Raw genomic sequence first — 13,640 nt, 5'->3', positions numbered from 1 at the left:
TGAAATTTAACTTGGATTGAAAAAAAGTAATAGCAATGAATGTAAAATTTGCGATACATTTAATTTTCACTTGAATTTAGTATTTCTTCCCACTTCTCTGTCAATATTGAACACTAAGTAAAACTTGTTAAAAAACTCAACAAATATGCTAATATGAACAATTTTGCAAGATCAAATTAAATTTATTTTAACACCTAGTCTTGAGGAAGCAATTCTTTTTTAACCTACTTGATTTATTTATTGGACTTTCCTAGGAATCATCAGATTTAGTATCAACAGACACACAGGTAATATCATAGATAGCTTTCCAATTCATTAATTTACATATTTAGTCAAATCAATTCCTGTATTACAAAGAAACCAAAGCTGTACTTCTTTTTCAAAAAATGTGTCAGTGCTATACTAGGGGTGTAACTCCTTATAAAGCAAGCATGAATGTGGCATCAAACTTACTTTTCCAAAGAAGCCTTTGAAGAACTTCCTTTCCTGGAGGAACAGGGGGACAGGTCGAGCGCTATTATTGTATGGGCTAAATGTCCCAAGGTTTCACAGCAATAAGCACATACAGAGGTTGAGTGAAGGGCAAAGTAGGAGAAGGGGAAGGGAGTGAGAGTTTTAAAGAGTTATCCATACCAGGAGTGACAGGGAAAAAGGAAGGGTGCATGAAAATGCAGCGAAACATACTGTATGGCCTAATAATCAGCAGAAAGAGAAGAAATCAGAACCTGTATCCATGCAGAGCAACTAGTTACTTTAGCATTCTCTACTGACTTTTAAAACAGAGATTATTCAAATTTGGCAGCAGAGAAAAAGACTAGGACATACTGGTTTGTGAGATTTGCATTTAAATTTTCGTAATAGTGAGTGGTAAATTGATCGGTTCACATACATTTTTCAATTTAAAATCAGTGGTCAAATATGTGGAAGTCACCAATGAAAAAACCAGTCCACACTCAAATGATCACAAAGTAACATTAAAAAAATGCTACACTTAAATTATGAGTGTGAAGGGAGGGTCCTTGTCAGACTTTTTCTTGCTGAGTTCAAGATGCCACTTTGAGAATTCTTACTTATGCATTAGGACAGGTTTGTATGTATGTGTGTGCTGATCAATTCCATAGCAACTGTGGGGAAATAATAGATATGTTCTATTTCAAACACAGAATAAATCATCTATAAAGAACACATGGCCAATGCTTTCACTGGAGCTGAGAAAACTAGTATATTTGAGAACCAAACCACATCTGTTAACCACAACTAAAATTTGAAGAATAGGGTTGTTTTCTTTTTAAATGCTACTGTTTTAGAAGAAAGAAATTTGTACTGACAGTTATAACTATACAATTCTAAAACTACATAGGTAAAAGACACACAATTGTCTGTGGTCCCAGCACCAATTTTTAAGCATATACAAACCTTGAAAACTGCCCACCATTTAAAATCTGAAGAACTTATGCAAAGTAGATGAGTTCTAACTCACCCAAGCTAGCTTAACTTTAACATTTCCTAGTTTTGGTTGAACTATACTTTAAGCCTTTACCTTTTATAATCCATTATTAATAGTGAATAAATGTCTAGAAAAAGACAACTCTACAGAAATTTGACTCATAAAACTCATTCAATACTCTCAAACACTGAATGGTTTATTTTTTCTCTAGGTTTTGAAAATCACAAACAGCATCAAATATTTCCATAAAATGTTTTGAACTTAAGCTAGAAATATAATAAGGTAATTGGGATAGTTGTAACAATAAGACTAAGCTTATTTCTGCTGCCAAGTTTGGTGACCCTAGTTTCGTTAGACTTTTAGGTAACCACCAGCTTTTAAAAGATGCAGCCCAAGTTAAAAGATTCACCATTCTTTAGGGATAGGAAGATGTGGGAAGGAGATTCGTTAATATTTAATTTAGCTCCCAGAAAAGCTCCTGTTAAACATGGAGTTTGCCTTCTATTTATAAAAGACCTCAGATGTTAATGAAAAAAGTTGACGTGCAAAATGCATCAAAAGACAGTTATCAGAGTAGAGAATAATATTAATTTAAAAAAATTAAATTATGATTCTTTTACCTGCTAAAACAAGAACATACATTAAAACAAATTTATCAAATAGCAAATAAAAAATCAACATATTAGAAACTGGTAGTGTAATGAAACTAGTCTAAAACCAAGACAGAGAGGGAGAAACACAGAGACAATGGGAAGAAAAGACATTTTAAAAGGAAAGGCATCTTGCACCAGTATCAAGCAAGATAACCAAAGGTCCAATACACTTTTTACAAAATAGATTGATAAATGACAGTACTCCTCCCCCTGCAACTAACTCTGCATTAAGGCAATGAAAATGGGCAATAGTCATTTCTGTCATTTATCCTATACAATCTAAGTCCCTAAGTGGCTAACTGGTAAAATTACGCCACAAAGTAAATGAATGGCAAATAACTGTAACTAACTTTATGCATATAAAGTAAAAAAAATCTAAACATACTTATGCTCTGAGAAGCATATGTTGTTTAGTTACAATATCTTTTCATTTGAAAATATTAAGTATGCTGATAACTTCTAACTGAAGTTAAAGTAATCCTAAATTGTAAGGGACTACTTGGAACGAAAAAAAAAAACTTGCAAATTATCCTGCTTCTTCAAACCCGCACAAATTTAAAAAGCGCTAGAATGTTACACTTTTAGTTCAAAGATCATTTGAGTGATAGGTTTAAGATGTTTGTTTTCCTATTTAACTGGTACATCTGAGCTACATAATTCTTTAAATTTTAAAACTTTTCTGGCATTCAAACTTGTTCCAGACATGCTATTTCTTCTTTAATCTGTAGGTCTGTACATTTTTACATTTGCTTCCATTTATTTGAAACGATAAGAGGAGTATTTATCATCTATGAAAATAAACAAACATCTCCAGACACATAGCTTTTGGCACAATATAAGCATCTGGCACAGTAGATTATACATGTTTGTTAGATGAATGTTCGCTAAAAGAAGGGAAAAAGGCATCTAGAAAATTCTGTATAGTAAAAATATGAAAAGAAGACAAAAAGCATGAATTTTTGTGGACTAACATGATCTGAGATGAACAACATCTGAAGACTTCCAACTTTCTGCAGCCTTTTTCATACAGCATTAGAAAGGGTATTAATAGAAGGGGAAGTTCCAGTGAGTATAATAAATAGGAAATTGGCACTAGTCTCCCAAAAATTCAATCTTATTTTTAAAAATACTTGTTTGCCTGTGCAAAATTATTATACAACACTTGCTCCAAGTCTCCTGGGTAGGGTTAGTCTGAAAAATTTTAAAGAACTTCTTGAATCAAAAGTTCAGAAGTGGTCAATCTTCCTTCAAAGTTCAAAAGTTTAAGTATGTCCAGAAAAGCAATCCAAATATGCATAATTTCATTTTAGTTGTAAAAGACCATGGGGAAATAAGGATTTTTAAGAGATATGCAAAAGGGTTTCATAAACTTTAAACATTAAATATAACATTGTTATGATGGTTATTACAAAATTCAATTTGACCCCATATTGAGGACTGAATTGTTTTCTGTATATTTATTCCAGAAATATTTTTTGAGTGGCTACTATGTGCCAGACACTGTTCCAGGCATAGATATAATTTTTCAAACAGCAATTTGGTTCCGATTTCTAGTAAAAATAAAAACTTATTTTTTCGATAATTTTATTATTTAAATAAGTCCTGTATCTCAAATAACCATGCTTATAGTTTACAATTTCCTTGGTTAAAACCAAAAGGTAAAATAAAAAAATTCACTCAACTAAACAATGAGTTTTAAAACTAGACGGCTTCCCTGGTGGGTCAGTGGTTAACAATCCGCCTGCCAATGCAGGGGACACAGGTTCGAGCCCTGGTATGGGAAGATCCCACATGCCGCGGAGCAACTAAGCCCGTGCGCCACAACTACTGAGCCTGTGCTCTAGAGCCCGCATGCCACAACTATGGAAGCCTGTGCACCTAGAGCCCACGTTCTGCAACAAGAGAAGCCACTGCAACGAGAAGCCCACGCACCACAACGAAGAATAGCCCCTGCTCGCCGCAACTAGAGAGGGCCCAGGCACAGCAATGAAGACCCAACGCAGCCATAAATAAATAAATAAATGGACAGATAGATAGATAGATAAATAAATAAATAGAGGTAGGCACTCTGCCCTTATTAAAAATAAATAAATAAATAAAAATAAAAATAGACAGTGAATAGTGGCTATCTCTGGGACTGCAAGAGATTTTATGTACTGTTTTTGTTCATTTGTATTTTACAGAACGAACATATACTACCTATGTAATAAAGAGAGGTTTCTAATTAAAAGCAGGTTAAAGAAAACTAGACAGTGAAGAGGACTGACTGCTCATTAAACAACTAAATACCACTTCTTAATTATCTTCTGGGCAAACTTAAACCATCCCTAGTTTTTCCTTATTTAGAGAGTAAACATGAAGCCATATGCTGAATTAAGACTTTCCAAAGGCTCATTCCACAGTGACCTTCCAAATGTTAAGTTTATGTAGGCTCTAAGATTTTAATAACTATTTAAGGTTTGTTTCAGGTCTATCTAGTCTATTCACTGATTCATCTGTTGTTTTCAGTTACTAGCATTATGATGTTTAATGACTAGTAGGGTAAATCATTGCATTACTTTTTAAAATGTTCTTAGAAAATCTTATTCTATTACTGAACTTAGAATTATTTTGTTAAATAAGAGATTGAATTTAAATTTCCTGGAAAACTGCATTATCTGAGGCTGTATTTAACTGGGGACTATATTTACGTGGACACGGCAAGTCTATAAATTATTATATAAAGTCCCTTTAACATTAATGATGATTAAATGGAGAGCACAGATAGACTAAGAAGGGCTTCAAACATTTAAGAATTTAAATGACCAAAATCTGCAGTAAAGGGTATGTATGTGTGTCTATATATTGTTTTGTTTTTTAGTTTTTTGCATACCATAATCAGTTATTTTTCTCCTCCTCTCCTTTCTATAATAGATTCAGACATTTGTTCGAAAACATAATCCACTTCTCTGAGTTGGTTGCTTCCTTGACTTTGTATCTTTTATATTGAGGAACTGTATGTAAGAGGTCATATAGAATGTACCAAGAAGCAGAAAAGTTTTGATTAAGCAAATTGAGGGGGAAAAAAAGCACTCATTAGTAGCCAAACTTGTGGCAGCCCACCATACCAGCAAACCCAAAGCAACAAGTATTTAATGCTGTTCTGGGGCAAGGGCATGCAGAAGTAATGCTTAAAGCTTTCACAGCAAAGGGGGGAAAGGCCACACATTGGAGAGAAGGTTGTGAAGAGGGCTGTCAGAATTTAAGAAACATTCTTCAAACCTATCCAAAATATGAAGTTAACACTTTGATCTTAACCTTTATGAACTCTGAACTCATTCTCTCCTTTTATTAAATACACAGGCATGTGCCTGGGATGTGTTCTATGGCATAATAGGCAAAACAGACATTATTTATCCTGGAAAAGGACTCTCCATTTCAAGTATGCTGAAGTTTGTGCAAAAGGCAGGGAAATACATTGTTTATGTTAGAGGAGTATAGAGAAGGAAACTGGGGAGTAGCAGTAATGATAATTAAGTCTCCCCAAAATGTAAACCTCACCTGCTGTCAACACAGATATCTCTATTTTACACTTTTTCCTGGAAAGCTGTTTCTTATAGAGTTAAAATCAGTAATTTATAACCCAGTTGTCACAGTTAGGTTAAAAGACTAACTGTAATAGTTTTATCCTGGTTTTAGAATATTATTCATCTATAAGAATTCATACCACTTGCTTAATATGGGTTCTGAATTAAAAGTATCTTTTAGATAATGTCTGGCCTAAATTGAAGAAGTTGGTCATTGTAACTTACACCTTTGGATGGACAACGTGAAATGCTCTTTATTAATGAGCCCACATATTTTGCCTTAAGAGAAATACTGTTCTTACTGGATAGTGGGTCACTAAAATTTACTGAGCAAAATCTTTTGAGAAAATATTTACAGCATATAGATCAACACTGGCAACCATCAAATACATACAGCTTTCAATCTTTTTACAGCATCTTCACAGATGTGCATTCCTCTTGATTCATCAACTTCTACATGCCCAAGGTACTGTAGAAAGAAGAGAAAAGTTACAGCTATTGCTGTTTACTGAGTAGCTACTATACAGTAGATATTATATGGTAGAAAACTGAATATTAAAATTCCTGCACTCAAGAAACTCACAGCCATTATAGAAGAGTTAAGGTAATGTCACTTTACTTACCCTCAGTGTCCTCATGTGACTGAGATTTAGAATAAAGGTCTCCAAGAGCTGTTATAGAGGAGTAGGCGAAAAAGTACATGATAAGCACTAAATGTTACCTGAATCTATTGGATCTGAGGCATAACAGCCTATGCTAGACACAGTTACTATATCTCTAAACATAAAAATAGTCCTAAAACAAAGTGTGTGTGTGTGTGTGTGTGTGTGTGTGTGTGTTGAAAAGGTACAAATAAAAAACAGTTACTCAAGGGCTGAAGAGATCACATACTCCTTTTATGGGAAGCACATAAGAACAGGGCAGAAAACTAAAATTTTAAGAAGGTAGTGAGTGCATCTGAGCTTTAGAAGATGTGCAGAACTTGAAGAAGCTGTATTGGAAAGGTTGGGAACCTATTTTAGGCAGGTAGAATTTAACAAAAGCTATAGGTGTAGAATAGAATAACTATATATCAGCAAATATTCCTGTCTGGCAAGAATATGAGGTATATGCAGCTGGGGAATTTGAACACTGAAATGAGTCTGTACTTAATCCTAGAGGCAATGGAGAGCTAATAAAGCTTTTTTTGGTTTGTTTTTGCAAGGTAGTAATATTATTCAAATTGTACCTTAGTATGGGAATAGTCTTGGGTTAGAAAGCACAAAGGATGATGGCAATATCACAAGTGCTCTCTCTTAAAAGGAAATTTAGAGTCTGGTTCTGGGTAAGATGGAGTAGACATACATTACCCTGTCCCACCCTCTGAATGAAACCATAAAACCAGAACAGAATACATGGAAGCACCTATTTGAGTTCTCTGTAAAGAGTATAAGACGAATCAGAGAAGAATACCAGAATTCAAGGTATTTCTGAACTGGCAGGGAGTTTACCTTCCCTGCCCCTCCTCCCCTTTGGTACCTCCAGCCTGAACTTTACACAGCCAGATATCCAAGTGAGTGCTATGGCACAGACAGAACTCTGGGAAAAGCACTCTAGCTCTGGCCCAAGGACCAGGTAAGGTAACTCCTTATCCTCAGAGAGTATAGGAATCCCCCTCCCTTTTATTTATCTTTTTTTGAACTTTCACATCCCAGTCCCCAGGAAATTCCGTGGTGGTGTCTGTGGTAGCAGCAAGGGAAACCTGCAAGAGCCACACACCTCTGAGAAAAGGCGGCTGTCCTCTGTTTAAAGAGACTGTGATTCCAGGAAGGTGGGCCAACACCTCCACCCCCCTTTCTACTTCCCCCCCGCCGAATCTCCCACCATTTGGCCCTGGATGAAGATGAAACAGTAGTAATTCATGGGCACAATAACCAGTGCCCTACGAAACACAGGCATGGAGAGTTTAAGTAACTTGCCCAAAACCATTCAGCTAGTGAATGCTCAAACCCAAGCAGCCTGACCCAGGACAGTCCTATAATGTTCATATACTGAATTTTTCATTTTTACCCCTATCTTTCCAATACTGAATAAATGCATAAAACCAACATATTAAAATCAATTTAGGAAACTGTTGGACTTTAGGTAGCAAAATACCTGAGGTATCGATCATAAAGATCATATAGACTAAGGACATTAAAGAATTGTAACAGCTATAATTTTGAATAAACATTATACAAAGCAGCAAGAATGCTCACTTTTAAGTGAATCAAATAATATATATATTCAGTTATATATAATATATATTATATATATATTCCTTTTCAGATTCTTTTCCATTACAGGTTATTACAAGATATTGAATAGTTCCCTGTGCTATACAGTAGGTCCTTGTTGGTTATCTATTTTATACATAGTAGTGTGCATCTGTTAATTCCAAACTCCTAATTTATCCCTCCCTTCCCCTTTACCATCTGGTAACTGTAAGTACATTTTCTATGTCTGTGAGTCTGTTTTGTGAATAAGTTCATTTGTATCGTTTTTTTAGATTCCACATATAAGTGATATCATATAATATTTGTCTTTCCCTGTCTGACTTCTTCACTTAGCATGAAAATCTCTGGGTCCATCCATGTTGCTGCAAATGGCATTATTTCATTCTTTCTTATGGCTGAGTAATATTCCATTGTATGTATATATCACATCACCGTATCCATTCATCTGTCGATGGATACTTAGGTTGCTTCCATGTCTTGGCTATTGTAAATAGTGCTGCTATGAACACTGGGGTGTATGTATCTTTTTGGTTTTTTTTTTTTTTTTGGCCATGCCATGCAGCATATGGGATCTTAGTTCCCCAACCAGGGACAGAACTTGTGCCCCTGCAGTGGAAGCACGGAGTGGTTAACCACTAGACCACCAGGGAAGTCCCTGCACGTATCTTTTTGAATTACAGTTTTCTCCAGATATATGCCCAGGGGTGGGATTGCTAGATCATATGGTAACTGTATTTTTAGTTTTTTAAGGAACGTCCATACTGTTCTCCATAGTGGCTGTACCAATTTACATTAACACCAACAGTGTAGGAGGGTTCCCTTTTCTCCACACCCTCGCCAGCATTTATTATTTGTAGACTTTTTGATGATGGCCATTCTGACTGGTGTGAGGTGATACCTCATGGTAGTTTTGATCTGCATTTCTCTAATAATCAGCAATGTCGAGCATCTTTTCATGTGCCTGTTGGCTATCTGTATGTCTTCTTTGGAGTAATGTCTATTTAGGTCTTCTGCTCATCTTTTGATTGGGTTGTTTGTTTTCTGATATTGATGTGTATGAACTGTTTGTATATTTTGGAAATTAAGCCCTTGTTGATCACATCGTTTGCAAATATTTTCTCCCAGCCCATAGGTTGTCTTTTCATTTTGTCTATGGTTTCCTTTGCTGTGCAAAAGCTTCTAAGTTTAAGTCCCATTTGTTTACTTTTGCTTTTATTTCTTTTGCCTTGGGAGACTGATCTAAGAGAATATTGCTACGACTTATGTCAGATGATGTTTTATGGTGTTTTGGAGTTTTATGGTGTCATGTCTTGTATTTAAGTCTTTAAGCCATTTTGGGTTTATTTTTGCATATGGTGTAAGGGAGTGTTCTAATTTCATTGACTTACATGCAGCTGTCCAGCTTTCCCAACACCACTTGCTGAAGAGACTAACTTTTCTCCAATGTGTATTCTTGCTTCCTTTGTCGAAGATTAATTGACCATAGGTGTGTGCGTTTATTTCTGGGCTCTCTATTCTGTTCCACTGATCCATATGTCTGATTTCATGCCAATACCACATTATTTTGATTACTGTAGCTTTGTAGCATTGTCTGAAGTTGGGGGGTGGGGTTGTGCCTCCAGCTTTGTTCTTTTTCCTCAGGATTGCTTTGGCAATTCCGGGTCTTTTGTGGTTCCATATAAATTTTAGGAGTATGTGTTCCAGTTCTGTGAAAAAGTCATGGGTAATTTGATAGGGATCACATTAAACCTGTAGATTGCTTTGGGCAGTATGGCCATTTTAACAATATTAATTCTTTCAATCCAAGAGCATGGGATATCTTTCCATTTCTTTGAATTGTCTTCTATTTCCTTCATCAATGTTTTATAGTTCTCAGCATATAAATTTTTCATCTCCTTGGTCATGTTTATTCCCAGGTATTTTCTTTTTTGATGCAATTTTAAACGGGATTTTTTTTTTTAACTTTCACTTTCTGATATTTCGTTGTTAGTGTAAAGAAATGGAAAAGATTTCTGTATGTTAATCATGCATTCTGCTACCCTGCTGAACTCATTTATCAGTTCTAATAGTTTCTATGTGGAGTCTTTAGGGTTTTGTATATAAAGTATCATGTCATCTGCATATAATGACAATTTTACCTCTTCCCTCCCAATTTGGCTACCTTCTGTTCCTTTTTCTTGTCTAGATTAGAAAAATTTTAATTCAAAATTATAGGCTGTCAGAAATGTCAAGTGTTTGGTGACTCTGTGAACTCGTTCTAGATGTTGAGATTGAGCTCACACCCAGAAATAATAGAATACTTTGTCACTGAAGACAGCTTTTCATCATTCAGTCAGATGCTACAGTGATATACTACATATTACACTCAAATCCTGGAAAGTTGTATTTTTCAGCTTGGAGACAGTGATGAATGGCCATTTAAATAATTCTTTGAATTCGGCTCTAGAAAATATTCCTTCATGTTCTGTTGATATTTGGCTTTCTTCAAAGCCTAATAATATATTCTTAATTTCTTGGTCCAATAAGTAAAGAAAATCAAGTACTGGGAAAGAGTAAAATCTCAGCAATTGAGCTCTCAGCATTGCTGTTCTAACATATTAAGAAATTCTGACATCTCATTCTGGGTACCTTGCCACATATACTATCAATTTTTTAAAATTTGTTATTTTGTTTTTTAATTTATTCTCTATCCTTGATCACTGACTCAATGCCAAATATGTATTTTTAAAAATTACATTATCCTGTATTTTCTATTTTGCTGTACCAATATTTCTTTCTATTTTGGCACAAGCTGCTATTTTGATCATTATGTTAACAACTGCTTTGGCATAATCACTTTCGCTAATTTTTATCCCACAGAATTTTCCTGGTTATTTACCATGTTTATTCTTTGGGATCAACTTTGTAGTAATTTTGTTCAGTTGCTGACAAATAAAACCTTTGGGATTTTAATTAAGATTACCTTAAATTCACTGGTTAATTTGAGAAAAACTGACATAATATTGACCCATTCCATCTAATACTATTTATTCAAGTCTTTTATGTCTCTGAAGTTTTAAGGTAGGCTTCAAATACACATTTTCTAGATTAATAAGTATTTAATAATTTTTGTTGCTACTGTGAACTGGCTTTACAGCCATTATTTATGTATATATTTGTGTATATATATTCTTTTAAAAGACTTTAGTTTTTAGAGCAGTTTTAGGTTCACAGGAAAACTGAGCAGAAAAGTAGAGTTCCCATATACCCTCTGCACCACCCCCCCAGCTTCCCCCACTATCACATTCCACACCAGAGTGGTACATTTGTTACAATCAACAAACCTATAGTTTATCCACAGTCTATATTAGGTTTTACTTTTGGTTTTGTAAATTCTATGGATTTTAACAAATGTATAATGACATGTATTCACCATTGTAGTATCATACAGAATAGTTTCACCACCCTAAAAATCCTCTGTGTTCCTCCTATTCATCTCTTCTTCTCCCCTAAACGCTGGCAAGCACTGATCTTTTTACTGTCTCCGTAGTTTGGCCTTCTCCAGAACTGTCATGGAGTTGGAATCATACAGTATGTAGCCTTTCCAGACTGGCTTCCTTCACTAGTAATATGCATTTAAGGTTCCCCATGTCTTTTCATATATTCCATTGTGTGAACATATCACAGTTTATTTATCCATTCACCTGCTGACAGACATCTTTGTTGCTTCCAAGTTTGGCAATTATGAATAAAGTGGCTATAAACATCCGTGTGCAGGTTTTTGTGTGGACATAAGTTTTCAACTCATTTGGTTTGAGTGTGATTGCTGGGTCATATGGTAACTGTACATTTAGTTTTATGAGAAAACTTCTCCTAAAGTCTTCTAAAGTGGCTGTCCCATTTGCATTCCCACCAGCAATGAATTACAGTTCCTGTTGCTCCACGTTTTAACCAGCATTTGATGTTGTCAGTGTTCTGGATTTTGACCATTCTTGATAGGTGTGTAAACTCATTATATTTTTATTTGTATATAATTTGTCTTTCCCTCTCTGGTTGCTTTCAAGATTTTCTTAGTCTTTGATATCTACAGTTTCATTCACGTGTCTAGGAAACAGACTTTTTTTTTTAGATTGAGATATAATTCACGTACCATACAATTCACTCAATGTGCACCACTGAGTCATCAATTAATTTTTTTAAATTGTGGTGAAATACATATAACATAAAATTTGCCAAAAAAGTTGCCATTTAAACTATTAAGTGTATAGTTCAGTGGTATTTATTATATTCACGATGTTGTACAACCATTACCACTACCTATTTCCTGAACTTTTTCATCACTCCAAACACAAACGCTGAAAACATTAAGCAGTGACTCCCAAGTTCTCCCTTCCTTCAGCTCCTGGTAATCTCTAATCAACTTCCTGTCTCTATGAAATTGCCTATTTTAGATATGTCATATAAGTGGAATCACAATATTTGTCCTTTCATGTACAGCTTATTTCACTTAGCATAATGTTTTCAAGGTTCATCCATGTTGTAGCACATATCAAAACTTCATTCCTTTTAATGGTGGAATAATATTCCATTCTATGTATATACCACATTTTGTTCATCCATTCACCTATTGACAAAACACCTGGGTTGTTTCCACCTTTTGGTTATTATGAATAATGCTGCAATGAATGCTGACATATAAGTATCTGTTTGAATCCCTGCTTTCAATTCTTTGGGTATATGCCTAGGAGTAGAATTACTGGGTAATTATATGTTTAGCTTTGTGAGGAACTGTCCGTTTTCCATAGTGTTGCACCATTTTACATTCCCATCAAAATGTATGAGAGCTTCAATTTTTCTATATGCTTATCAGCACTTTATTTTCCTTTTAAAAAAAATTATACCAACCTAATACGTGTGAAGCATATCTCGTGATTTTGATTTGCATGCCCCTAATGACTAATAATATTGAGCACCTATCTTTTCATATGCTAATTGGCCATCTGTATATCTTCTTTAGAGAAATGCCTAATCACATCCTTTGCCTATTTTAAAAATTGGGTTTTACTCTTTAGATATATGATCTCCAAATATTTTCTGCTGTTCTTTGGGTTGCCTTTTCACTTTCTTTCTTCAAAAGAAAACGTCCTTTATGCATAAAATTTTTCAATTTTGATGAAGTTCAGTTTATCTATCTTGGGCTTCCCTGGTGGCTCAGTGGTTAAGAATCCACCTGCCAATGCAGGGGACACAGGTTCGAGCCCTGGTCCAGGAAGATCCCACATGCCACAGAGCAACTAAGCCTGTGTGCCACAACTACTGAGCCTGTGCTCTAGAGCCCGCGAGCCACAATTACTGAAGCCCGTGCACCACAACTACCGAAGCCTGTGCACCCTAAAGCTTGTGCTCCACAACAAGAGAAGCCACTGCAATGAGAAGCCCACGCACCACAATGAAGAGTAGCCTCGCTTGCCGCAACTACAGAAAGCCCACGCACAGCAACAAAGACCCAAAGCAGCCAAAAATAAACAAACAACAACAAAAAATTATCTCTCTTTTCTTTTGCTGCTCATGCTAAGGACTCCACTGCCAGATCCAAAGCCATGAAGATTTACCCCTATGTTTTCTTCTAAGAGTTTTATGGTTTTTACTCTTATATTTAGGTCACTGATTCACTGAGTTAATTTTTTACATAGTCTGAGGCAGAAATCCAACTTCACTCTTTCATATGGAAATCCAGATG

The 13,640-nt window shown here is 35.3% G+C and overlaps 1 protein-coding gene across 3 annotated transcripts in view; it reads right to left on the bottom strand.

The window, feature by feature from the left end:
• NUMB (NUMB endocytic adaptor protein) overlaps positions 1-13,640 on the bottom strand; it is a 188,188-nt gene that overhangs the window by 32,326 nt on the left and 142,222 nt on the right. For 2 of the 3 annotated variants that reach the window (XM_082647388.1, XM_082647389.1), the window contains exons 5-6: positions 6,061-6,135; positions 454-486 (exon numbers count right to left, since the gene is read on the bottom strand). In XM_082647388.1, coding sequence (XP_082503514.1) covers positions 454-486; positions 6,061-6,135 — 108 coding nt within the window. The remainder of the gene's footprint in view (positions 1-453; positions 487-6,060; positions 6,136-13,640) is intronic. The other variant, XM_082647390.1, reaches the window with a different exon arrangement.

The sequence above is a fragment of the Grampus griseus genome (genome assembly GCF_964374135.1).
Source record: "Grampus griseus genome assembly, chromosome: 2".
Taxonomy (NCBI): domain Eukaryota; kingdom Metazoa; phylum Chordata; class Mammalia; order Artiodactyla; family Delphinidae; genus Grampus; species Grampus griseus.
Note: the sequence above shows the minus strand (reverse complement) of the source record. Positions and strands in the feature narration are given on the sequence as shown.